The sequence below is a fragment of the Chionomys nivalis genome, chromosome 7 (assembly GCF_950005125.1).
Source record: "Chionomys nivalis chromosome 7, mChiNiv1.1, whole genome shotgun sequence".
Lineage (NCBI taxonomy): Eukaryota > Metazoa > Chordata > Mammalia > Rodentia > Cricetidae > Chionomys > Chionomys nivalis.
This window is the reverse complement of record NC_080092.1, coordinates 79,890,191-79,918,109: the sequence shown is the minus strand read 5'-3', so window position 1 is coordinate 79,918,109 and position 27,919 is coordinate 79,890,191. Positions and strand designations below refer to the sequence as shown.

Genomic DNA, 27,919 nt, shown 5'->3' with positions numbered 1-27,919 from the left:
GCGAGTCTATCTGCATTTCACAAGTCAGTTATTACTCGTGATTGATGCTCACCTGCCAAGCCTAAACAAACGTGCAGCACACAGCCACATACCTCACACAGACACAAATATTTGCTTTTCTCACATGGCTGGGGAGAGAACGCCATTCTACCGGGGAGGAGCCTCAGCATCAGGCTCTCAGCTGCAGCCTCCGTGTGGGCAAAAAACTCATCCATTCTTATCTTTCTAGTTCTTTAGGGCCAGCATCCATGTAAACAGGCTGCATGGCCAGTCAGAGGAGTCTCCTTTTTGCCACCAGAGAAGATTCAGGAGAGGAGCCAGAGCAGATTCTTTGGCCAGCTTCTCCTTCCTCTCCCCAACCTGGCTAATGACAGGTCTTTTCCCAGATGTATTTTTACCCTCTGGACAAATAGCAGTTGGGTCGAGTGGGGCTTTTTTATGAGTTGAGGTACTCACGTCTAGAAAATAAACAGGTGGCTAATGAGACGTTCTTATGGAAACCAGCATAAATAATAACAAAGCAAACATCCTGTCCTCCGTGCCAACACCCCTGGGTGAGGAGATATAAAAGCTGCTGTCCAGCTGGCCACTGTCAGACCTAGGGGAAGCTCGGCCGCGTTCCTGACCTGCGACCTGACCGGCTGGGACCATGGGGTGCTGCCCGGGAGACTGCTTCAACTGCTGCTCCCAGGAACAAGATTGCTGTGAGGAGTGTTGCTGCCAGCAGGGCTGCTGTGGCTGCTGTGGCCCTTGCTGTGGCTCCTGCTGTGGCTGTGGAGGCTCTGGCTGTGGAGGCTCTGGCTGCGGATCTGGCTGCTGCGGGTCTGGCTGCGGGTCTAGCTGCTGTGGATCTGGCTGTGGGGGCTGCGGAGGCTGCGGAGGCTGCGGAGGTTGCGGAGGCTGCGGGGGATGCGGAGGCAGCTGCTGTGGTTCGGGATGCTGTGGCTCCGGATGCTGTGGTCCAGTGTGCTGTCAACCCACACCTGTTTGTGAAACGAAATGAAGACCCTCCTCTCTATACCTGAGGCAGTGTTGGGGACAGCCTCGGCCTATTCAGATGGAGACCTCTTCATCTCCTGACTCCTTCATACCTCCAAGACCTGCCTCTCATGCTCTTTCTGAGAGGAGAGCTTGTCCTGGTGTGTAAGGCACACAGGACCAAAGAGCCATTTCCTGGCAGAAAATTAAAGCTGAGTTCCAATGAGGTGGTGGTCACCAGGTTCAATGTTTGCATTAAGTCAAATGCCTTGCAGCTAAGAGACATTCTTTTACTCTTTGGGTCTGTTGGTCCCCACCCCAGCGTTCTTCTCCTCTAAAACTTTGTCAACCTTTTAATAAATTCAAGCATGCTGGCTACCCTATCAGTCTTCCTGGCTCTTCCTTCAACCCTCCAAGGGCCCGCTAGGAAGATTTACTCTGGCATCCACCTAGAGAGCGCACAGTACAGTTTGTACACAGTACAGTACCATTTGCTGATCTCCTGTACCAGTCCTGGGAGGCTGGTTAGAACTGTAGATTCTGGAGCCCTCTCTGACATAAGGGATGCTGTAGGGGTGTGGCCTGGTGACCTGTGCTTTTTAACAGGAACACAGGTGGTTATCTACATGGAAGGTGGAGGTTTGGGTAGACTGTAGACAGAAGCCCCTGCATGCAGTATGAGAATCACTTAGGGAGTTGTTAACCAATACCTGGGAGTCACCATTAGCTGCGGTACCCACCAGCTCTAGAATCTGGAATGCCCAAGGGCCAGGTTTCTAAAAGCAGCAAGGTAAATGCTGATTTCACTGTATTTAATCCCGCTCAGGGTGCATGCTTACTTTCTGTATTGTGGTTCTAGAATGATTTTTGGAGGATTTCTGGCTTGGCCTGAATCGTGAGCAAAGTCAGAGGAGGAGGTTTTGGTAAAAGAATCTTGGTGCTTTTTAATTTAATTAATTTACCTTTTTTCAATGCTAGAGATTGAAGTTAGCACTTCATTTTCAAACTAGGCAAAACCTCGATGACTGGGCTGCATCCCCAGACCCCCCCTTTCTTTTTTTTTTTAAATTGTAAAACAGGGTCTCACTAAGTTGTCCTGGCTGTCCTTAAACTTGTAATTCTCCTGCCTCAGCCTTCCATGTAGCTGGCATTATAAACCCGTCCCAGGTTGGTTGTGAATGTCAGGGATTTGTGTGGCCGGACCGTGTGAATGCGTAGTGAGGATGTTTGTGTGTTTCAGATTCTCCTCAGCCTCAGGTTCTGGTCTTGGTTTCCTCCTACGGGGCAAGGTTTTATTTATTTTGTTTTGTTTTTCGTCCTGGGTCCAGCTGCAGTCACTCTACTGAGAGGAAGGGAAGGGTACACGTACTACACAAGCCTAGCTGGGAAGTTAAAACTCAAATGACAGCAGGTTCAACCCCTTGTTTAGAGCGATTTTAAGTAACACATGGGTTAAAATAAAATCCACTCTTGCACTGAGAGAACGGTATTTATTTTTACTTTTGCAAAGGAAAGAGAGGAATGACAGGGTCTTACTTGGTAGCCCTATCTGGCCTGGAACTCCCTATGTAGGTCATGCTGGCCTTGACCTCAGGTCTGCCTGCCTCTCTCTTCTTAATGCTGGGATTAAAGGTGTACATCACAATTCTTGCACAAAAATTCATATATATATATATATATATATATATATATATATATATATAGAGAGAGAGAGAGAGAGAGAGAGGAGAAGGGGCCTGCTGACGGCTCAGGTTTCCTTCCTGACAAGTGTCTTAGGATGAGTCCTCTTAAACATATCCACGAGCACAAGTGGGGGCTGTTGAGTCTACTGTGTTGCCTTTAATTTTTTTCTGTCTCATTAAAAAAAAAAAATCCACCAAAACAACATAGTCTCTGAGAATTTCATTAACATTTATAGGTCAGTGTATTTTACTGCTCTGTAACTTACATATGGTCGAGGGTTACTGTTTGTGGTGCCCAGTTCGATGAGACCTGACGATTGTACATACTGTTTCTGTGGTGTCATTGTCACGCTCAGTTCATGGCAGCGTCCACCACTCTCCAAGTCCCCTGGTTCCCTCTTTCAGTAGTTCACTGTCCCCAGCCCAGCAGCTATCAGCTCTTTATATTGTAAAACACTCTTCCGTGTCTAGAATTTCATTAGAAAAGAAATTATATGGTGTGAATTGTTCTTGCTTAGTGCCATGGCTTTGATACTTATTCAAGGAGCCAGTTCGTTTCTCTCTCTCATGTGTGTAAGCTCCTGTGTACAACTGCACATGTATGAGGGCGAACAAGCATATGTGGAGGTCAGAGGGCAGCCTTGGATATATGTTCCTCGGGCACTGTTCACCTTTACCCTTCTGAATCGGAGTCTTTCAATAGTCTGGAATTTCTCAAGTAGGTGGACTGGGTGGCCAGTGAGTTCCAGGGAAGTTTAGCCTTGGAATTATAAGAGCTTTTTATGGGTGCTGGGTTTGTTTGTTTTTTTTTATTAAAATATGGGTCCTGGGAATCAAACTCAGTTCCTTGTTCTTGTACAGCAAGTACTCTATGGAGCCATCTCCCCAAACCCTAGTTTTAAAAATTGAATAGCATTTCATTGTAAAGAAAGACAATATTAGAAATTCATCCATTAACTGAAAGACACTTGGGTCATTTATCATTTTTGGTTGTTGTAAATAAAGATTTCAGGTGCACACATGTACAAGTTTTCATATAAACATACGTTTTCATTTATTTCGGGAAACTACCCAGCAACCATACTTTTGGGGAAATGACAATTGAATTTTTAAACATGTAAGAAAATACCAAATTGTTGCAAAGTGGCAGTATCATTTCGTATTCCTACTAGCCATGTCTGAGAGTTCCAGTTGCTCCATGCCCTTGCTAACACTTGACCTTTTTACTTTCAACCATTATATATACATATATATATATGTGTGTGTGTGTGTGTGTGTGTGTGTCCGTCCAATTGTGCTTTCAGTTTGGGGTTTTATTATAAAAAAGCATTGGGAGCAGTATACCTTGCATTTAGAGGATGTGAGATTTGACTTTTCCCTGTTACCGCTTCAGACTCTGTTTTTCCAGTTACTTTTTATGTATAACTGGCCTCTTAAAAACAAACTCTTCAATCCCCAGTACAAACTCACAGCTGCAGAAGGAACATCCTGCCAAGGACGGGACAATGGGACAAACCCACCAAAAGAGTGATGGCTTTGTACTGAGTCGCTGTGATTCAGAGCGACTGATCACACCATTGCTCATGGCCATGCCATCTGGATGCATGAGCAGAGGTAGTGATTTCTTTAGGTACCAGCAAGGGTTACCCTTCTTAGCTAGACACAGAGGTTCTCATTTGTTCATTCAATAAATAGTAATTGCACTCTGCTTATGTATCCGTCTTGACTCTGGGTGCCAGGCATGCAGCACTGAATAGACAAAGGCTTTGCCCTTACAGCACCTGGGTGATACCAAAGGATGAACAGTGCTTTAAAGATGAGTCAAGGAAGAATGGGGTTGCATAGTTAGAAGAGCTGCCACTTCACTCACCAGGGGAGGAGACTTTGAAGAGATAATACCCCAGTATAAAGAACAGTGGCCTCCCTGTCAGTTCTCATCAGAGAGTTTTTCTTCTTTCTTTCTTTTTTCTTTTCTTTTTTTTTTTTGAGTTATTATCCATCACTGGCTAACCTGAGGAAGGAAAACAGATGGAGAGGACTTATGAGTGGCAGGGAGTTGATGAGCTCTCCACCTCTCCCTCTACAAGGCTGTTTTAAGGCTCCCCTTCCCCACAGCTCAAAAGTCATGTCTCAAAGGATGATAATCCCTTCTAGTTTGAACCATGGAAACATATAGATTCTGCTGCCTTTAAACCTCTCCTACTGGTCTAGTACAAAGAGCTTCTAGGTCCAGGTTCACATCAGGAGGCTTTTGGGTAATTGTCCATCTCCTTATAGTCTCTCTGCTTGTGAACTTGTCCTCTTTCCCCCATCTCCATAGGCAGAGTCTAAATACAAACCCCTTACTTCCTTGTTTAAACTCTCAAGTACCATTTTATTAAGTCCAACTTCTTACTCAAGGTCTTCTATAGCTTGGTGCCTGAGTAACTGTGGTGTTCCCATCACTGTCTCTTCCTGTCTCCTGTGCTCTTCATCCTGACTGTTCTAAACTGTATTATCAGGCAATTTCCCAAATGTAACCTGCTCTCGTGTCTTTCCACAGACTGCCTTTTTTTTCCCCATCCCTTGAGGATTCTATCTGGCCATTTTATTACTTGAGAAAGCTTTCCTAACTTCCTAAAACCCATTTGAAGATTCCCCCCAGCACTCCCCAAAAGTTCTTGCATATCGCTTTGTTACAGTGTTCCTCACAGGATACCACAAATGCTCATGGGTGTGTAAATGTCTCTTTTTAACCCATACCTCATGATGAAAATTTCTTTTTGTGTCACTCTTTAAATAAATTGGTATTTGCTCTTCCTGGAAGTGACCTGAGGTGACCTGTGAAGATGGCTGACCACTTTCTTGACCTAGACAAATCATGCAAATCAAATGGTTCATATATTTCCGTTCCCTTTAAGAACACTCATGAAACAGCCTGGACCATCAAAGGTGTGCATGTCTGAAATGCCACCAAGTATTAGAGAGATGTCACTTTGAAGAGGCACTGTGGTGGAGCTAGCAGGGGCGCCCAGGCCAAACAGTGGAGCTGGACACCCAGTTGGTGACCAAAAGGAAAGTGATGACTTCTTGCTGCACATGATTAGAAATGCAGAGAGCATTGTTGAGCTGAACGTCTTGGAGGCAGATTTTCTAGTCATGAACACATCCAATGAACAAAGCATCCAAGATGTGCTTACGAACTCGTGGCCCAATTAACCCGTACATGAGCTGCCCCTGCCACATTGAGATGATCTTCATTGAAAAGGAACAAATTGCTCCAAGGCCAGAAGAGGAAGGTTCACAGAAGAAAAGGATCCCAGAAGAAACTGAAGAAACAAAAAGTTATGATATAGGAATAAACTCATCCTAAAATAAATGAAGATAAATGTTAAGAAAAGGCTATTTTTACACTTCTTTATTTTGTGCATCTGTTTGGGGGCGGTATGCCTGGGACATGGAATATGTGTGGGAGCCAGAGGACAATTTTTGGGAGTTGGTTCTCTTCTTCCACCATTTGAGTCCCCAAGATCAAACAGGTTGTAAGCCTTTGTGACAGTCACCTTTACCTACTAAGCCTTCTTACTGGTCTCAGTATCTTTCTTCTAGGAGCTCTCAAAATCTGAAAATGGGGCCTTTCCTGTGTAGAACCTGGAATATCTAGGTACAAAGTACCACCATCCCCTGGTGCCTGCCACATACCAGGAATGGGTCCAACCACTGGGCCAGCCTCTGCATCAAGGATACTCTGGAAATCCATTGACTGCTTCATATATACATGGAAAGAAGAGATGGAGAAGTAGAGAAACTGTGTCAAGTGCTTTCCGTGGACAGATGCGACAGATGTTCTCGGATGGAGCTGCTACAGGAGAGGGTGGAAGATGGCAGCACAGGTTGAATCTATTATATATGACATTGGTGGTGTCTGCTAACAAAGCTGAGATTTGGGGTCAGTGAGACGGCTCAACAGGTAAAGGTATTTGTCAACAAGCTTGATGACATGAATTCAATTCCCAGAATTCACATGGTAGATGGAGAAGATTGACTTTTGGATGGTTCTCTTACTTCCACATGCTTACATACACATGTACACATACATGAACAATAAATAAACTTAATACTTTTTTCCTCACAAGAAGTTTGATCTGGGTGATGATGGCACACGCCATTGATCCCAGCACTCAGGAGGCAGAGGCAGGTGGATCTCTGTGAGTTTGAGGTCAGCCTGGTCTACAGAGCTAGTTCCAGGACAACCAGGGCTCCACAGAGAAACCCTGTTTTGGGGATGGGGGGAAGAAGGATTAAAAAGAAGCTCAGTTTTCTGAAAGCCTACATGGGGAGGGAACGGGAGCAACCTTCAACAAGTGACCTAACTTTTCTTTTCCTCTACCCCCCATTCTCCATCTGTAACTGCAGAGAATAACCTGAGACTCAAAGGAAGGCCATGGACTGTGGCCATTGACAGTTCAGTTTGGATGTCCCACCCATGACTGAGCTCTTCACTCTTTGTTTCCTACCCTCCCTGTGTGCCTCTGTGGAGCCTGTCATGGCGGTGTGGCAAGTCTGCTCCCGGCTTGTCTGCCTGTTACAGGGTAGGTGATCATACCTTTGTAGACATCTGAGCCTAAGCCAGGGCTAGAAGTAGAAGGGCAGAAGGCAGCTAAATTATAAGCTCCTCTCTTCTTTCCTTCTTCATGATGCTAGGATATAGAGCCCATCCATTGTGGAGGTGATGATGCTCCTCCCAAGACTACCTGTAGCTTCTAGGATCCCATATTTAGCAAGTCAGTAAATAAACATCTTCTTTATGGGCAGACAAACAACTTCTAGGTCAACAAATGTTGGCATAATAAGATGTTCCTCCGGACACAGGAGCCAAACAACAATGAGGAAAAGATGCAGGGGGCCCCAAACAACATGCACCACCGAGGGACTATATAAGGGAGGGCCTTGGAGAGATGTCACAATCAGGCAGCTACCTCCCAGCACTCACCAGAAGCAGAGGTACCTCCACCATGTCTGGCTGCTGCTGTTCCAGGAAATGCCCCTCCCTTCCAGCCGTCTCTCTCTGCTCTACTGAAGTGAGCTGTGGAGGACCTATCTGCCTGCCCAGCTCCTGCCGGAGCCAGACATGGCAGCTGGTGACTTGTGAGGACAGCTGTGGGTCATCTGGCTGTGGCTCACAATGCTGCCAGCCTTCGTGTTCTGTGAGCAGTTGCTGCCAGCCAGTGTGCTGCGAGGCCACCATCTGTGAACCTTCTTGCTCTGCGGGCAGTTGCTGTCAACCTGTGTGCTGTGAGGCCACTGTTTGTGAGCCTTCTTGCTCCGCAGGCAGTTGCTGTCAACCTGTGTGCTGCGAGGCCACCATCTGTGAGCCTTCCTGCTCTATGAGCGCCTGTGCTCAACCTGTGTGCTGTGAGATCACCATGTGCCAGCCTTCTTGCTCCGTGAGCAGCTGCCAGCCTGTGTGTTGTGAGACTACACCCTGCCAGCCAGTTCTCTGCTTGCCTGCATCCTGCCAGCCAGTGATTTGTGAGCCTAGCTGTTGCTCAGCTCTCTGTACTGTGCCTGCTTCCTGTCAACCGATGGTCTGTGAGCCTGTGGTTTGTGAGCCTGTGGTTTGTGAACCTGCTTGCTGCCAGCCCGTGTGCCCGACGCCTAGCTGCTGTCCGTCTGTCTGCTCTGCAGCCAGTAGCTGCCAGCCAGTCTGCTGTGACTCCAGTCCCTGTGAGCCACCTTGCTCAGAGTCTAGTGCTTGTCAGCCAGCTGCCTGCATGGCTCTCGTGTGTGAGCCTGTTTGTCTCCGTCCTGTCTGCTGTGTTCAGAACCCTTGTGAGCCACCGTGTGGCTCTAGCAGCTGCCAAGATTCCTCATGCTGTGTCTCCAGTATTTGCCAACCTGTCTGCCCTGAGCCTAGTCCTTGCCTACCATCGGTGTGTGTGCCTAGCTCATGTCAACCTTCCTGCTACATAGTCAAACGCTGCCGTTCTGTCAGCTGTGAGCCCGCTTCCTGCCCATCTACCTCCTGCCAACCTCTCTCCTGCCGTCCGGGGTCCTCTGCATCTGCCATCTGTCAACCAGCTTGTCCCCCGCGAACTTACTACATACCCAGTTCCTGCAAGCCGCCTTGCAGTCCAGTTTCCTGTCGCCCCATCTGCCGCCCCATCTGTTCTGGACCCATCACCTTCAGGCAGCCATATGTGACCTCCATCACTTACCGCCCTGCCTGCTACCGCTCCTGCTATTCCATCCTGCGCCGCCCCAGCTGCCTGACTTCTTACTCTTACCGCCCTGTCTGCTCCCGCCAGCCTTGCACCGATTCTGACAACTCTAAGCGTGAGTGCGATAAGTCGACTTCCAACCAAACCGACTGTGCTGACTCAACACCCTGCAAGACAGAAGTCGCAGACGAGACTCCCTGCCAACCCTCTGAGATTAAACCTGCCAGCCCGATCACCCGTGAGGCTGCAGCCCCCCAGTCTGCTGCCAACAAGCCTGCTGACCGCTGAGCTAGCCTCAGCTCACCGATTCCTACAAAGCAACGGCCAAAAGTCATAGAGAAATCGGGAAAGCCATGTGCACAGCTCATTATGACTTAGCTAGAATTTTTCCTTTCTGCACTGCCACCCACCACTCGCTTATGCTTCAGAGAATTTATCAGAAGTGCCAGCCTCCTAGTGGTTCCAATGAAGGCCTCCTGCACAGAGAAAGGAATGGTCTTGTTTTCTGTTGTTATTACACTGAGGAGAGACGCTTTGCCAAATCACTGGGCTCTGTCCAGCTCAAGATGCTTTCTGTCCTCATGTGCTGTGTTCCTTGGGGACATCCTCAGCAAGATATACTTAATCATGCAATAAAAGGAGCTAAGTTGAAGTAACACATTGTTATTTCTCTTTCTTTTTTTTTTTTAATGTGACAGTCTTATCAGAGTCATGCTGCATCTTGGAGAGATGCTCTCCCCAGCCTTTCTTCTGTCCATCCTTCCTGCCTTCTATCCCTCTCTCCCTCCCCTTCCTTCTATTCATTAATCCATGCCTCCATGCATTTATCCCTCATCCATCCATCTATTCATCTATTCTATCCTCCCTCCCTTCTTCCATAAATCTCTTTATCCATCCATCCATCCATCCATCCATCCATCCATCCATCCATCCATCCATCCATCCATCTGTTCATTCATCTCATAGTCCATTTATTCTCTCCTTTCCTCCATTCATTACTTCTTCCATGCATTGTTTCTCCCATCTCTTTCTCTTCTTCCTTCTTTCCTCTCCCTTCTTTCCACCATTCTTCCTTCCCTTCCTTTCCTCCATCTCTCCAACCTCTTCCTTTTCCTTTCTACTCCCCCTCCCTTTAAAACTGCTATTGTTTTTTCTTTTCCTTCAACTCTTTCTTCTTTTCCCCATCCTTTCCTTCTTTATTTTCTCATTTCCTTTCAAAGCATTTATTGTTTACTAGCTTCTTTCTTTAATTCCTTGCTTTCTCTACTCCCCTCTTTCTTTCTATTCTCCCCCCTTTCTTCTTCTTCCTTCTTTACTTTCCATCCTCCATTCCATTATTCCCAATTTTTCTTCCTTAATTCCCCCTCTCCTCGTTCTCTTCAAAGTGTCCTTTGTTCTCTCCTTTCTTTCTAGTCTTCCTTCTTACCTTCTTTCTCTGTCCCTCCCTTCCTTTTCTCTCTTCCTTCCTCCCTTTTTCTCCCCTTCTTTCCTTCCTTCATTCCTTCTTTGATGTGGGATGTCCTTCTGTATATGTTATGCTTTTAGTGGTTAATGAATAAAGCTGTTTTGACCAGTGACTTAGCAGAGTAAAGCCAGGCACTAAATCAGGAGAGAGAGAGAGAGAGAGAGAGAGAGAGAGAGAGAGAGAGAGAGAGAGAGGAGTCAAGGAGATGCTGGGAACTGCTGAAGGAGAAAGATGCCAGTCAGAACCTTAGGTAAGACATAACCTCGCGGCAATACACAGGTTAATAGAAATGGGTTAATTTAAGATATAAGAATTAGCTAGGAAAATAATCTGAACTATTAATCAAACAGTGTTGTAATTAATATAGTTTCTATGTGATTATTCGGGTCTTGGCAGTCAGGAACAATAGAGCAGTCTCCACCTACAAATGGTATGCCTACGTGGGGCAACTATACCCACATAAAAACTGAGAGAGTTTGGGAAGGAATTCTAGACACAAAAGAATAGAGTTAAGCACAGCTTCTGGGTAGCCACATTCTTTTTCAAATAGGCTCTGTTTGCTGGGGGCTCCTTTAAGAGCCCACTTCCTGGTTTGTACTGGCAGCAGGGACTTCTCCGGCTATTTCAGGAGGTCCTGTTATAGAGCATTTAAATGGGGTTTGTGAACAGAGTGCTGCAAGTTGCTTAGTAGTCACAAAGACCTACTACATCCTTGGAGCTGGGGTGGGGAGCATGGCTCACAGAGGCAGTGAACATATCTCTGCCATGTTGGACAGGGCAGAGCCAACAGAAATGACTGTGGAGCTGGTCCTAGCCACACCCACTTAGCTTTTATAAAAAAAGATGCTCCTTGTCAGAAAATGATTACAGATACACAATAAAAACAGAGTCAGACTATCCCATTCCCTCAAGTTCTCCTCAACCTTACCCTTCTCCTCTCCTCTTCCCCTTTCACCCTCTCTTCTCTCACTACCCCCATGCTGCCAATTTTGTCAGGCAATCTTGTCTGTTTCTAATTTCCAGGTGGGTCTATAATATGTTTTTCATTGGGTTCACCTTATTACTTAGCTTCTCTAGGATCATGAACTATAGGCTCAATGTCCTTTGTTTATAGCTAGTATCCATTTATGAGTGAGTACAAACTATATTCATCTTTTTGGGTCTGGGTTATCTCACTCAGGATAGTGTTTTCTAATTCCATCAATTTGCATGCAAAATTCGAGATGTCATTTTTTTTCTTTTTCTGCTGAGTAGTACGCCAATGTGTAAATGTGCCACACTTTCTTCATCTATTCTTCCATTGAAGGGCATCTAGGTTGTTTTCAGGTTCTGGCTATTATAAATAATGCTGCTATGAACATAGTTGAACAAATGCTTTTGTAGTATGATTGAGCATCTTGTCATTATAGGGTTAGCAGAAACCTGGCTCTAGAAAAATTCCCAGGAATCCACAAGGATGACCCCAGCTAAAACCCTAAGCAATAGAGGAGAGGGGGCCCGATCTTGACTTGCTCTGTAGTCAGACTGATGAATATCTTAACCATCACCATAGAACCTTCATCTAGCAACTGATGGAAACAGAGGCAGAGACCTGCATTGGAGCACTGGACTGAGCTTCCAAAGTCTAGTTGAAGAGTGGGAGGAATGGGAATATAAAAAAAGAGGTCAAGACCATGATGGGTTCACCCACTGAAACAGTTTACCTGAGCTAATGGGAGCTTACCAACTCCAGCCAGACTAGACAGGAATTAGTCCCTCTGAATATGGTTGACAGTTGCATGGCTGGGGCAGACTGAGGGCCACTGGAAGTGGCACCAGGATTTATCCATACTTCATGTACTGTTTTTTTTCTTTGGATCCTATTCTCTTTGGATGTATACCTGCTCTGCCTAGATATAGTGGGGAGGTCCTTGGACCTTCCACAAAGCAATGTGCCTTTCCCTTTCTGAGAACTGGATGGGAGTGGTGTGGAAATGTATGTGGAGAGAATGGGAGGAGGGGAGGAAGTGGGAACTTGGATTGGTATCTTTTTTAAAAAATCTAATAAATTAAAAAAATAAAAGAAAAAAGAAAAGAAGAGACAGAATCAGAAAATAACTTTGAATGGGTCACAGTGTGTTTAAAAAATATATGTAGATTTGGGAGAGAGAATAAAAAGAATATAGACTGTTATAAAAAATAATTTTTAAAAATAAAACAAAGTCTTTAAAGAGACAGTCATAGATTAAAGGAGTAAAGAAAGATAAGTCACATAAAGTTGGAATATACACAAAAAGTCTGGATTATGCATACTATTGTGTCTTATTTGAAGTTTTGACTGTAGAGAGACATTTGATTCTGGGGGCTGCTAAGCTAAACCAACATATAAATTTTAAAGGTATCTTGATATCAAAATTTGAGTCTAAAGATATGTTACTTTGGAAATGAGGTTCTGCTTTTGTTTTCACAGAGCATGAGAACTAAGGGATTCCTTGAAGGTTAATGTGGTTTGATGGAACAAGACCCCTTGAAAGTTCTCTGGGAATCCCTAAAATTACTTCACCCAACAAAGAGCAGGGAATAGTTTGGAGAAAACTGCCCCTCAATTCCCAAACTTTCTAAAGAAAAGGCAGGGAGATAGGATATAAAGATTAATACTTTGCATTGGTATGGATATTGACTTATTGATACAAATTTAAGGTCAATTTGTTATATGTATATTTCTACTCTTGTTTAAGGTATCATGCTTATACAGCTCATTTAAAAATGTAATATATAATTAAAAATTACAGATTAATGGATAATCATTTAAAATAGTCAAACTTATAGTCATGATAGTTAGGTTTTTTTAAAATAGAGTTACAGAGATATATTTTAGATGGATAGGTATTCTTTAAATCTTTCAAATACCTACAGAATATGGTACTTTAAGAACTTAAGACTTTTCATGACAGTGAGACACATTAGCTCCTGGCAGTATGAATCTACTTCAATAGGATGATGGGTAACACAGAGGCTCCTTATGGAGTTAATTAGTCATTTGAGCAAGAAACTGCTCTTGCCTGGACTTCTTGATGGTATGCTGTATGAACTGGACATGCAGGACCCACAAAAAGTGACTATTGAACTTTTGAAAAGATAGGATGGTCCTTCATGGTTCTTGCTTCACAGAAGAAACTGTCAGATATTCTGCAGGACACAGAAAAAAGCAAATAATGAACTTTGCCAGTACAAGGCTGAAAAGATCTTCAAATTTCCTGCTTCACAAAAATGTTTGCCAGATACTATGGGCATGTAGGCTGAAGATGGGTACCTCAGTATTACAGAAGAACTTTGACTTGCTGTCCAGGAAGCGAGATATCTCTGTCAATTCTAAAGTTTTAGAAATTGCTTACAGTGTACTTCCTGTTTACTTAGGTAATATTATACCCTTCTGGGGTATTTGAAGAGTTGAAGACAGATAGTTATAGTTTTCCTTAGTTATGATAAAAGATAAATTAGATATAAAACTTTCCAGATACAAATAGGCTAAATATTATAAGTGTAATTCTTGCTTGATACCTGTTTTGTTATATGTAATTTTACTATGTTTTTAAAGGTAGGTGATCTCTGAGACTGGATAGCAGGAAATGTTCTTCCTACAGAGGGCCTTGCATGCTTGACAGGGGCTTGGGTTGGTGAAGGGTTTGTGTGAGGACACCAAAAACCTGTATGTAGGGCAGGAACATGAAGAAAAATGGGTTTTGGAAAGTCTCTTTGGCCTTGGCAAGGAGAACTCAATGGGAAGACAAGGTCCTGAATGCAGAGAGATTGGAAGAAACAAATGTCTGGGGTCCATGAGGGATGAAAACAACAAATGAGTGTCTTGTTTGCAGGAAGGAGTGTTGGGTTTTATGTTTTGACTCCCACAGACACTTGTTATTTATTTATCTTTAGAGTTTATTTTTAATGGATTTTTATTGAGCTCTAGAGTTTTCTCTGCTCCCCTCCCTGCTCTCTTCTCTTTCAACTCCCTGTCCCATGGTCCCCATGCTCCTAATTTACTGAGGAGATCTTGTCTTTTTCTACTTCCCATGTAGATTAGATCCATGTATGTCTCTCCTAGGGTTCTCATTGTTGTCTAGGTCCTCTGGGATTGTGATTTGAAGGCTTATTTTCTTTGCTTTATGTTTAAAAACCACTTATGAGTGAGTACATACGATAATTGTCTTTCTGTAGCTGGGTTACCTCACTCAAAATGATGTTTTCTAGCTCCATTCATTTTCCTGCAAATTTCAAGATGACATTTTTTTATTAATTTATTTATTTATTAAAGATTTCTGTCTCTTCCCCGCCACCGCCTCCCATATCCCTCACCCTCTCCCAATCAACTCCCCCTCTCTCATCAGCCCTAAGAGCAGTCAGGGTTTCCTGCCCTGTGGGGAGTCCAAGGACCTCCCACCTCCTTCCAGGTCTATTAGGGTGAACATCCAAACAGCCTAGGCTCCCACAAAGCCAGTATGTGCAGAAGGATCAAAACCCAGTGCCATTGTTCTTGACTTCTCAGCAGTCCTCATTGTCCGCTATGTTCAGTGAGTCCGGTATTATCCCATGCTTTTTCAGACCCAGTCCAGCTGGCCTTGGTGAGTTCCCGAAAGAACATCCCCATTGTCTCAGTATGTGGGTGCACCCCTCATGGCCCTGAGTTCCTTGCTCGTGCTCTCTCTCCTTCTGCTCCTGGTTTGAACCTTGAGGTTGTAGTCCAGTACTCCAATGTGGGACTCTGTCTCTGTCTCCTTTCATTGCCTTATGAAGGTTAATATCCAGGAGGATGTCTATATGTTTTTCTTTGGGTTCACCTTCTTATTTAGCTTTTCTAGGATCACGAATTATAGGGTCAATGTCCTTTATTTATGGCTAGAAACCAAATATGAGTGAGTACATCCCATGTTCCTCTTTTTGGGTCTGGCTTACCTCACTCAGGATAGTGTTTTCTATTTCTGTCCATTTGCATGCAAAATTCAAGAAGTCATTGTTTTTTATTGCTGAGTAGTACTCTAATATGTATATATTTCATATTTCTTCATCCATTCTTCCATTGAAGGGCATCTCGGTTGTTTCCAGGTTCTGGCTATTACAAACAATGCTGCTATGAACATAGTTGTGCATATACTTTTGTTGTATGATAGGGCATCTCTTCGGTATATTCCCAAGAGTGGTATTGCTGGGTCCAGGGGTAGACTCTATTACAGAGCTACAGTGTTGAAAACAGCTTGGTATTGGCATAAAAACAGAGAAGTCGACCAATGGAATCGAATAGAGGACCCAGACTTTAACCCACAAACCTATGAACACCTGATTTTTGATAAAGGAGCTAAAAGTATACAATGGAAAAAAGAGAGCATCTTCAACAAATTGTGCTGGCAAAACTGGATGTCAATCTGTAGAAGAATGAAAATAGATCCATGTCTATCACCATGCACAAAACTTAACTCCAAATGGATTAAAGACCTCAATATCAGTCCGAACACACTGAACCTGATAGAAGAGAAAGTGGGAAGTACTCTACAACACATGGGCACAGGAGACCACTTCCTACGTATAACCCCAGCAGCACAGACATTAAGGGCCTCATTGAATAAATGGGACCTCCTGAGACTGAGAAGCTTCTGTAAAGCAAAGGACACTGTCACTAAGACAGAAAGGCAACCCACTGACTGGGAGAAGATCTTCACCAACCCCGCAACTGACAAAGGTCTGATCTCCAAAATATATAAAGAACTCAAGAAATTAGACCGTAAAAGGCTAATCAACCCAATTATAAAATGGGGCAATGAGCTGAACAGAGAATTCTCAACAGAAGAAGTTCAAATGGCCAAAAGACACTTAAGGTCATGCTCAACTTCCTTAGCAATCAGGGAAATGCAAATCAAGACAACTTTAAGATACCATTTTGCACCTGTCAGAATGGCTAAAATCAAAAACACCAATGATAGCCTTTGCTGGAGAGGTTGTGGAGAAAGGGGTACACTCATCTATTGCTGGTGGGAATGCAAACTTGTGCAACCACTTTGGAAAGCAGTGTGGTTGTTTCTTGGGAAATTCGGGATCAAGATGACATTTTTTTCTGCTATGTAGTAATCCATTGTGTAAATGTACCACATTTTCCTTATCCATTCTTCAGTTGAGGGGCATTTAGGTTGTTTCCAGGTTCTGGTTATGACAAACAATACTGCTATGAACATAGTTGAGCACATTTCCTTGTGGCATGATTGAGCATCCTTAGGATATATAACCAAAAGTGGTATTGCTGGGTCTTGAGGAAAGTTATTTCCTAATTTTCTGAGAAATCACCATACTGATATAAAAGGGGGCTGTATCAGCTTGCACTCCCACCAGCAATGGAAGAGTGTTCTCTTTACCCCACAACCTCTCCAGCATAAGTTGTCATAAGCATTTTTGATCTTTGTCATTGTTACAGGTGTAAGATGGAATCTCAGAGTTGTTTTGATTTGCATTTCACTGATGGCTAAGGATGTTGAGCATTTCTTTAAGTGTCTTTCAGCCATTTTAGATTCCTCTGTTGAGAGTTCTCTGTTTAGGTCTGTACTCCATTTTCTTATTGGATTATTTGTTCTTTTGATGACCAATTTCTTTAGTTCTTTGTATATTTTGGCAATCATACCTCTCTCTGATGTGGGGTTGGTAAAGATCTTTTCCTATTCTGTATGCTGTCATTTTATCTTGTTGACCATGTTCTTTGTTTTAGAGAAACTTTTCAGTTTCAAGAGGTCCCATTTATTAATTATTTCTCTCAGTGTTTGTGCTGCTGGGGTTATAATTAGAAAGTGGTCTCCTGTGCCAATGCGTTCAAGTGTATTTCCCACTTTCTTTTCTATAAGGTTCAGTGTGGCTGGCTTTATAGTGAGGTCTTCGATTCATTTGGACTTGAGTTTTGTGCCTGGTGATAGATATGGATCTATTTTCATTCTTCTACATGTTGATATCCAGTTATGCCAGCACCATTTGTTAAATATGTTTTCTTTTTTCTATTTTATATTTTTAGCTTCTTTGTCAAATATCAGGTGTTCAAAGGTGTGTGGATTAATATCTGGGTCTTCTATTTGGTTCCATTGGTCCTCCTGTCTGTTTTTATGCCAGTACCAGGCTGTTTTCAGTATTGTAGCTCTGTAGTAGAGTTTGAAGTCAGGGATTGTCATGTTTCCAGACATTCTTTTATTGTACAGGATTTTTTTGGGCTTTCTTGGGTTTTTTGCTTTTCCATATGAAGTTGAGTATTGTTCTTTCGAGATCTGTGAAGAATTTTTCTGGGATTTTGATGGGCATTGCATTGAATCAATAGATTGCTTTTGGTAAGATTGCCATTTTTACTATGTTAATTCTGCCTATCCAAGAGCATGGGAGATCTTTCTACTTTCTGGTGTCTTCTTCAATTTCTTTCTTTAAATATTTAAAGTTCTTGTCATACAAGTCTTCCACTTGTTTGGTTAGAGTTACTCCAAGTTATTTTAGGCTATTTGTGGCTATTGCGAAGGGTGATGTTTCTCTGATTTCTTCCTCAGTCAATTTATCATCTGTGTAAACGAGGGCTACTGATTTTTTTGGGTTAATCTTGTGTTATTATTATTATTGCAATTGCTATATTACTGAAAGTGTTTATGAGTTGTAAAAGTTCTTTGGCAGAATTTTTGGAGTCTCTTATGTAAATTACCATATCATCAGCAAACAGTGAGAGTTTGACTTCTTCTTTTCTGATTTGTATCCTCTTGATGTCCCTTTGGTATCTTATTGCTTTAGCAGGACCTAAAGAACTATATTGAATATATATGAAGAGAGTGGACAACCTTGTATTGTTCCTGATTTCAGTGGGATCACTGTGAGTTTCTCTCCATTTAGTTTGATGTTGGCTGTTGGCTTGCCGTATATTGCCTTTATCATGTTTAGGTATGTTTCTTGTATCCCTGCTCTCTCTAAGACCTTTATCATGAAGAGATGTTGTATTTTACAGAAAGCTTTTTCGGCATCTAATGAAATGATCATGCAATTTTTATTTTTTAAGCTTGTTTATATGGTGGATTGCATCGACAGATTTTCATATGTTGAACCATTTGCATCTCTGCGATGAAGCCAACTTGATCATGGTGGATGATGGTTCTGATGTGTTCTTGGATTCAATTTGCCAGTATTTTATTGAGTATTTTTCATCAATGTTCATGACTGAAATTGGTCTGCAATTCTCTTTCTTATTAATGTCTTGATGTAGTTTAGGTATCAGGGTAAATGTAGCCTCATAAAAAGAATTTGACAATGTTCCTTCTGTTTCTATTGTGTGAAACAATTTGAGGAGTATAGTATTAATTCTTCTTTGAAAATCTTATAGAATTTTGAGCTGAAAGCATCTGGTTCTGGAATTTTTTTTTTTTTGGTTGGGAGACTTTTGATGACTGGTTCTCTTTCTTTAGCAGTTATGGGTCTGTTTAATTTGCTTATCTGGTCTTGATTTAATTTTGGTAAGTGATATTTATCCTGGAAGTTGTCCATTTTCTTTAAACTTTCCAATTTTGTGGAGTACAGTTTTCAAAATATGACTTAATGATTCTCTGATTTTCTCCATGTCTGTTATGTCTCTCTTTTCATTTCTGATTTTGTTAACTTAGATATTCTCTCTCTGCCTTTTGGTTAGTTTGGATAAAGTTTTGTCTATTTTGTTGATTTTCTTGAGGAACCATCTCTTTGTATCATTGATTCTTTGTATTGTTTTCTTTGTTTCTATTTGTTGATTTCAGTTATCAATTTGATTATTTTCTGCCATCTAGATCTCTTGGGTGAGTTTGTTTCTTTTTGCTCTAAAGTTTTCAAATATTCTGTTAATTCACTAATGTGGGATTTTACCAGTTTTTTTTTATGTAGGCATTTAGTGCTATTAACCTTCCTCTTAATGCTGCTTTCATTGTGCCCCATAAATTCGGGTATGTTGTGTGATCATTTTCATTGAATTTTAGTAAGTCCTTAATTTCTCCCTTTATTTCTTTCTTGACCCATTGATGCTTCAGGTGAGCATTGTTTAATTTCATTGTGTTTGTGGGCTTTCTGTAATTAGTGTTGCTGTTGAATTCCAGTTTTAAACCATGGTGATCTGATAAGATACATGGGGTTATTCTTTTTTATTTTTGTATCTGTTGAGGTTTGTTTTGTTACCGAGTATGTGGTCAATTTTTGAGAAGGCTCCATGAGGTGCTGAAAAGAAGGTATATTATTTTATGTTTGGATGGAATATTTTATAGATATCTGTTAAGCTCATTTGAGTCATAATATCTGTTAGTGCCATTATTTCTCTGTTAATTTTTTTGTCTGACTGATCTGTCCAGTGGTGAGAGTGGAGTGTTGAAGTCTCCCACTATTAGTGTGTGCTGTTTAATGTATGATTTAAGCTTTAGAAGTATTTCTTTTACATATGAGGGTGTCCTTGTATTTGGGTCATAGATGTTCAGTATTGAGATTTACTCTTGATGGATTTTTCTGTGACCAATATGAATTGTCCTTCTTTGTCTCTTTTGATTGATTTCAGTTTGAATTCTATTTTGTTAGATATTAGGATAGCTACACCAGCTTGTTTCTTAGGCCTATTTGATTGGAAATTTTTTCCCCCAACCTTTTACTCTGAGGTGCTGACTGTCTTTGAGGTTGAGGTATGTTTCTTGTATGCAGCAGAAGGATAAAATCTGTTTTCATTTCCAATCTGTTAGCCTGTTTCTTTTTATAGATGAGTTGAGTCCATTTACATTAAGGGATATTAATGACTAGTGATTGTTATTTCTGGTTAATTTAGTTTTCATTGTTGGTGATGTTTATTTGTCTGTTTTTTCCCTTCTTTGGGATTTGCTGCTGTGATATCATCAATTATCTGTGTTTTTGTTGATGTAACTACTTCCTTGGGTTGGAATTTTCCTTCTAGTACTTTGTGTAGGGCTGGGTTTGTGACTAGGTATTGGTTAAATCTGCCTTTTCCATGGAATATCTTGTTTTGTCCTTCCATAGTGATTGAAAGTTTTGCTGGGTATAGTTGTCCGGGCTGGCATCTGAGGTCTCTTAATATCTGCATAACCTTTGACCAGGACTTTCTGGCTTTCATTGTCTCCATTTAGAAGTCAAGTGTAATTCTGATAGGTCTGCCTTTATATGTTACTTAGCCTTTTTCTTTTGCAGCTCTCAATATTCTTTCTTTATTCTGTATGTTTAGTGTTCTGATTATTATTTGGTGAGGGGACTTTGTTTTTTTGATCCAGTCTATTTTGTGTTCTGTATGTTTCTTGTATCTTCATAGGCATATTGTTTTTTAGGTTGGGAATGTTTTCTTCTATGATTTTGTTAAATATATTTTCTGTGCCTTTGAGTTGAATTTCCCCTCATTTTTCTATACCTATTATTCTTAGGTTTTGTCTTTTTATGGTGTCTCATATTTCCTGGATATTTTGTGTTAAACTTTTGTTAGATTTAATGTTTTCTTTGACTGATGAGCTTATATTTCCCTTATTGTATCTTCAGCACTTGAGATTCTCTCTTCCATCTCTTGTATTCTGCTGTTTAAGCTTGCATTTGTGGTTTCTGATTGTTTTCTCATGATTTCTGTTTCTATAATTCCCTCGGCTTTGTTTTCTTTATTGTCTCTATTTCAGTTTTCAAGTCTTGAATAGTTTCTTTCATATGTTTGATTGCTTTTTCTTGGTTTTCTTTAAGGGATTTGTTGATGTCATCCAATTTTTTGTCTTTTTCTCCATTTCTTTGAGGGAATTTCTCAATTACTCTTTAAGAGCCTCAGTCATTCTCCTAAAGTTATTTTTTTTAGGTCATTTTCTTCTGCTTGATCTATATTTGATTGTTCAAGTCTTGCTGTTTATAGGATCACTAGATTTTACTGGTGTCACATTGCTCTTTGTGTTTTTGCCTGTGTTCTTACCTTGTCTACTCATCTTTCCTCTAATTGGTGTAGTTGGGGCTGTCTGTGACTCTGGTGATTAATCTTCCAGGTACCAGTGGATCTGAGGCTCAGATGGTTGTTCCTTGTGATGCAGTCAGTGCCACAGTTCCAGTTACCCTGTTAGTCACTCTGTGTTCCTGGAGATTTCTCAGCACTCCCGGGAAGATTGCTGTCTCAGTCCTGCTCTGACCTAGGATTCCAGATCAGACCTGTTTGGGTAAATGTCCCTGGTCTGGATTTACTCCTGCTGTTGCACAGGTTCCTGGCTTGGGGTTGGTCCTGCAAAGGTCTCTGACTCTGATATACTCCCTCAGAGGTGCCAGACTTGGGTGCTCCCTGATCCACAGAGGACCTGGCTCAGGCCTACTCCCTCAGAGGTCCCAGACTCATGCCTGGACACGCAGAGGTCTCTAGTTCCTGCTTACTCCCTTAGAGGTCCCAGACTAATGCCCAGACAGGCAGAGGTCCTGTTTCAGGTCTAGTTACTCTGAGGTCCCAGACTCATGCTTGCACCTGCAGGGGTCCTGACTCAGGTCCACTCACTCAGAAGTCCCAGATTCATTCCCAGACCAACAGAGGGCTCTGGTTCTGGACCACTTGCTCAACAGTTGCTCCCCTGTACCTGCTCTTGTGGAGTTCACTGCCTCAGGCCTGCTCTGGCCTAGGTCGCTAGCTCAGTCCTTCTCCTGTGTAGTTCACTGCCTCAGTGACACTTGTTATTTAAATGTCGTTTCCCACATCTTCAGGCACACAGTCCCTTCAAAGCAGTTACATCCTTTTCACACAGAATGGAGCATGGTCTCCTGTCCTCCAGGTCTAACTTGAACAATCATAGGCATAGGAGGAGGACAGACCAAGGTTTCTTAGCTTTGTCATTCTTGGCATTTGGGTGGGATAGTCATTTGCTGAGGAGTCTTGGATATCATTAAGCATGATTTCTGGTCCTTTACTAGCCAGATGTTACCAGACATCCCCAGAGAGTCATGGAACCAGCCATTGGAAAATTAGCAGATTAGATGATGTCAGAGGGAGAAAGTCAATAGCAAGACTTTTCTGCACATGGTTGGTAGAGTTATTGTTGTAACAGGACATTAGAATTTAATTTTTTTTCCCTCCAAAGTCAGAAGAGCAGGGTTTTTATTCTCTGTGCTAGGCACAAGACTTAGTGTTTCATGTAATTCACCATTAATCTTCAAGGTAAGATTTCTCTCTGCCCTGTTTCTCCTCTATGTGTATGATGAAACATCTGAATGCTGACAAGCCAAGTGCTAATGAAGAGACAAATTAAATGTGGTTTAATCAACACAATGAACTATTATGCTTCAGTGAAAATAAATGAAAGATAGCTATATGCAATAATACCGATGACCCCTAATAATGATGCTAATTGATTTAAAAAACCCATAGATGATCATACGTGTTTCTAAAGTATAAAACAATCCATCCATATACATACATACATATATATGGACATACATACATATATAAATATACACACATATGAATATCTATATATATTCATTCAGGATAGTTATAGCTAGTAAGGAACATAAATTATTTAAATTTAATGTTGAGTTCAAAGTCTGTTTTTTTAAAAATTATAATTGATCACTATATGAGATGGAGAGACAGAAAGAGAGAGAGACAGAGATTATACATGGTGTACATGCCTGTGTGTGTGCAGGTGTCGGGTGTGTGTGTAGGTGTGAGTGTGCTCTGCAGACAGGAGAGGACTTCACTCATTCCATTCCATCACTCTGTGACTTATTTTCTTGACACAGGGACTCTCACTGACATGGGGCTGGTGACCAACAAATACTAGCAATTCTTCTCTCTCAAAATCTAACCAGGTTGGGGCACCCATAGCCATGTCTAACTTTTAATGTGGCATCTGAACTCTGGTCCTTATGGTTGTGTAGCCAGCACTCTTAAACACGGAGTCTTCTCTCTAGCCCCCTCATTGTATTTCTTGATGTAGTCATGAAATATCTTTGAATGGCATTGTAGATGTCTTCAATCACATTAAGTTGATTGAAAATAAAAATTTCTCAATTGGGGTATTTTTTTTAAAGGAAAGGAAAGAACAGCAGAATCACTTAGAGGAAAAACAGGAGAAAGCTCTATTTTCTATCAATACAACTGCTGTGTTTCTGTACAGAATTTCATTTTCAAATTGAAATTCATGTTATTTTTCCAATATTTTTGTATTTTCTAGTTGGTTGACTTATTTGGTGAGACTAAATGCATTTCTCTTGGGAGGATGAAGAACTTTGGGGTAAACACACTCCAGAATAAAACATATTCCTCAGCTTCCCGAGTATGAGAATTATAGGGCTGCTTCCCGAGTATGAGAATTATAGGGCTGCACGATGCCTGCAGTTTTAAAGATGACAATGTGAAAAACATGCAAAGGAAGGTGCCAGGAACCATCCATGCTGCTATGGGGAAAGGCAGTGATGGAGGAGCCATCTACGCTGCCACCGGAGAGACAGTGATACAGGAGCCATCCATGCCATGACAATAAAGACCGTGATACAGGAACCGTCCATGCCATGACAATAAAGACCATGATACAGGAACCGTCCATTCCGTGACAATAAAGACCATGATACAGGAACCGTCCATGCCGTGACAATAAAGACAGTGATGGAAGAGTGGTTCATGGTACCACAGAAAGATAGTGATGGAAGAGCTGTCCATGCTGTGACTGGAAAGACAGTAATGGAGAAGGGCTCTTAAATGACAAGGGTGAATGTCTTCCAGACAATGACTCTCATTAGGAGTTTCTCGTCTTTTAAAACAGAGTGTAAAGAGGGAATCCCAATAAGACATGATTTCACAGCTGCTCCTTTGCCAAGCCCTCTCCAGAATCTTCAGCAGTTCCAACTGTTTCTGATGCAGCTGAGCTAACCTAAGAGCCATCAAGATAGTTAATGATGTCTCGACACTTTGAAGATGTGGGTGATGAGTGAACCTGTTCCACAGATTAAGCTGCAAAGCCAGAAGTCAAGACTAGTCCTGCCTGCCATCCCTCACCATCGTCTTTGCATTCCATCACCCGCCTCCAGCAGGAACCAGGCCAGGGGGTGCACTTTGTGGGATGCTGGAGTCAATTGGTGGGGGCAGTACCCAGTTGAGTCTAGAGAAAAAGAGACAGGTCTAGAGAGAACATCACAAATTCTTCTTGGAAGAGATTGCTTGACCTTTAAAAGGCTTTATGGAGATGACCTGGTATTTCTGCTGTTGACCTCCATTTTATGAGTTAATACTCCTTTATGAAATATTTGAAGGTTTATTTTTCTTCCCCAGAAGTATTTAAAAAGTGTCTCATACACTAGTTCAGATTGACATGGAACTCACTATACAACCCACACTGGACTTGAACTCACAGCAATCCTTCTGCCTCAGCTTCCCAAATATCAGAATTATACGGTAGTCTGCCATGTTTGACTAAATGTTTATATTTTAAATTTCCAAATGAAATGGGTGTATGGCTAAATAGAGAAAAACATTCTACTCATTTGGGTCACTCAGCATCACACTGAAGTGGGGAGATGGCTCCGTCACAGAGCCTGGACATGCTGCTTTTGGGCCAGCCCTGCTGTGTGAATACTGCCCCCATCCCAGCCCCCACAGTATGAGTCCTCTTCTCTCCACCTCCCCAGGAGATCCAATGAGCAGAGATTTTTTTGGGAATGATCACTCTGGATTTGAATTTTGCTTTAATCATAATTTAAACTCTGAGTTTTCTTTGCTGCTTTTAAAATAGAGATGCCAAGTCTACTTACTAGCTAAGGATAGATGAAAATGCCACCAAGGGGCCGATTGTATACGGTAACTGTGCAGAAAATGGACGCTATTACAGCTCTTAATTGTTGGCAGCCATTTGAAAGTTAAGATTCTAAAGAGAGGGGAGCACATTGAACTATTCTTGGGGTCTACTGACTCAATGTCTGTTCTCCATCTTTGCTATCGCATCTCTCCCTCAGTATCATCATCAGTGCTTCCCATGGTCCTAATGGCACAGGACCACATCCTGAAGGAAGAGCTGCTTTAGCTTGGAGGAAGCCTGCTGATGAGAGAGTAATGAGGAAAAGCCTGCTTTGGTAAGGCTGGGGAACAACCTTTAAAAGAGACAGCTCATTCCATGGTGGCATCTGTGCATTCAAATTCGGCAAAGAAAACTCCCAGCTCAGCAGGCATGTTTTCTATTTTTAAGTGGGGCATCTTCCCCATCTCCTGCAGCACAATCTGATGTTTATAGGCAAAGGAATAAACATAATAACAGGGAAAGATGCTGTGGGCAGTGCCAACACCCCAGGGAAGGACTATAAAATCCCCTTGGAATAAGATGCGTTTACAAACTCAGACTGAGCGTGCAGCTTCCCAGCCAGGCTCGCTGCGCCACCATGACAGACAGCCACTCTCCTGGAAATCCCAAGACTGTCCCATCTGTGTCCACCATCTCCACATGCTCCGTTGCTGGAAGCATTAGAAATGCTCTCCGTCTGCCTAGCTCCTGCCAGAGTAGGACGTGGCAACTGGTTACACATCAAGAAAACTGCGAACTACCCAACAGTGCCCCAGTTATCTCTGCACCTGTTTCTTGTCCATCTACCTGCTTTCCAGAGACTTCCTGTGTGGGTTTTGTTTGCCAACCCATAGGCTCACACACAGCCTGCTGTGCACCCGACACCGGTGGGAGTCCTCTTCCAGCTGCCCCATGCCAGCCCTCCTGTTTGGAATCTGTTGGATGTCACACGTCGTGCGGCGATAACAGCCCCTGCCAGCAGAGCTCTGGCCGGAGACCTGCCTGCACACCAGGGTCATGCCAGACAGCATGTGACACATCAGCCTACTGTGATGACGGATCCTGCCAGCCACCCTGCTCTGAAGCAACTCCCTGTGCTGAAACCCCGTGCCTACCAGCTAGTTGTGAGACCGGTTCGTGCCAACCAACCTGCTGCCAAGGAGGGTCGCATCACCCCGTTAAAGGTGAATGTCAACTCTGCAAGTCAGTTTATTATCAACCTATCTGCTATCTTCTTGAGTCCTGCCAGTCAGCTCCCTGCATGCCTCTCTCCTGTCAGCCATTAACTTGCATGCTCAGTTCTTGCAGTCAAACTTGTTGTGTGTCCTCTTGCCAGCCACATCCCTGTTCACCAGCACCTTCAATCGCCTTCATCTGTCAGCCAGTGGTTACCTGCCAGTCCCCCTGTTGTGTCAAGAGCAACAGTAAATCGGCTTCATGTGCTGGCCGGCCGTTTTGTGGTGGGCCCACTTCCCATCAGAGTGGCTGCCCGTCTCCTTGCCTGCCCCCTTGCTGTGTGACTGGTTTAGGCAAACCTTCCGGCAGTGGCCCCGGTTGCTGTCCACCAACTTCTCCAAATGTGTGCCAAGGGGGCACCAGCGTGTCCACTTCCTGACAACCTAGCTGAGACTCCAGCCTCCTTGGGGCCAGTCTTCCTGAGGGGACACACACAGCTCTTCTGAGGATGTGCTACAGTCCACACGCGTGGAGCCGTCCTGTGGGTGCCTGCCTCCAGCCCTGCGCAGATGCTACTGCCTGTTCTCCGAGGAGAGAGCTTGTCAGCTCTGAGGAGATCTTCTTACCCCAGGATGACGTGTCAGCAGGCATGGTCTGCTCTACAGCATACATTTCCTGATGTCAGTTCATTTCACGTCAGCAAAGCCTTCTTCCCGATTCTCCTTTCTTTTGATTTTGTCTGGTCTTTCTGGAGATGCTTTTGCTACCAACTGCTAATAAATGTCAGTGGTTAAGTATAATGATTAAGACTTATAGACTGCTTTCATTCTTTTCCACACTGTATTCCTACCAGGATTTCGTTTGGGTCACATTTGAATACAGTGACGCTGAGCCCTCTGGTTAGTCGGTCTGCATTGATCTGCGTGGGTAACAGGTGTCTGGAACTATAGATGCTCAAGCTGGGAGGAAGGATTATTATCTGATTTCTAACCTCTTCACCACCAAGAATTCTTTGGAACTGAGTGGCCTCAGTTTCCCCATAATGAGTGGAATTTAAAAACCAAAGACAGAGATAATTCGGGAAAGCTATAGGTTAGTATAAACCTAGGGGATGAGTATGGAGCCTCATGCCTTTAAACCTGGCACCCTGCAGGCTAAGAGGATAGTGAGTTCCAGGCTGCCCAGGGTACAGAGGAGATCCTATCACAAAAATAACTGAACCGACCAGGGATGCAACTGAGTTGATAAGGTGCTTGCCTGCCATGCAAGAAGCCCTGGGTAAACCAGGCATGGTGGTGCATGCATATTTCCAGTCCCAGCACCTGTGAGGAGAAATGGTCATCTTCAGCTACACAATGAATTCCATATCACCTTGGGCTACATCAAACCAAACCAGATTAATCCCACCCACATATAAATAAGTAAATAAATCTGAGATATTTGTCATGGAGGACAGTTTAGGGCTAACTCACTTAATAGTAGGTGTGCTTGTTTGTTTTTGTCTGAGACAGGGTGCAGTAGTTTGAAAACAAATGGCCTCCAAAGGGGGTGACACTCTTAAGAGGTGTGATCTTGTTGGGAGAAGTGTGTCACTCTGGAGGTGGGCTTTGAGGTCTCGTATATGCTCAAGCCACACCCAGTGAGACAGAT

General features: G+C 42.8%; 3 protein-coding genes across 3 annotated transcripts; all 3 read left to right on the top strand.

The window, feature by feature from the left end:
• The first annotated feature begins 649 nt into the window (after positions 1 to 649).
• Positions 650 to 1,003, top strand: LOC130878831 (keratin-associated protein 17-1). The gene has a single exon (XM_057776972.1). It carries the CDS (start codon positions 650 to 652, stop codon positions 1,001 to 1,003), a length of 354 nt encoding a protein of 117 aa, XP_057632955.1.
• A 6,651-nt stretch (positions 1,004 to 7,654) lies between these two features.
• LOC130876710 (keratin-associated protein 16-1) lies at positions 7,655 to 9,148 on the top strand. Its single transcript, XM_057773272.1, has one exon. The coding sequence runs from the start codon at positions 7,655 to 7,657 to the stop codon at positions 9,146 to 9,148; it is 1,494 nt and encodes a 497-aa protein (XP_057629255.1).
• Positions 9,149 to 25,691: 16,543 nt separating this feature from the next.
• Positions 25,692 to 26,708, top strand: Krtap29-1 (keratin associated like protein 29-1). The gene has a single exon (XM_057773547.1). The coding sequence runs from the start codon at positions 25,692 to 25,694 to the stop codon at positions 26,706 to 26,708; it is 1,017 nt and encodes a 338-aa protein (XP_057629530.1).
• Positions 26,709 to 27,919: the final 1,211 nt, after the last annotated feature.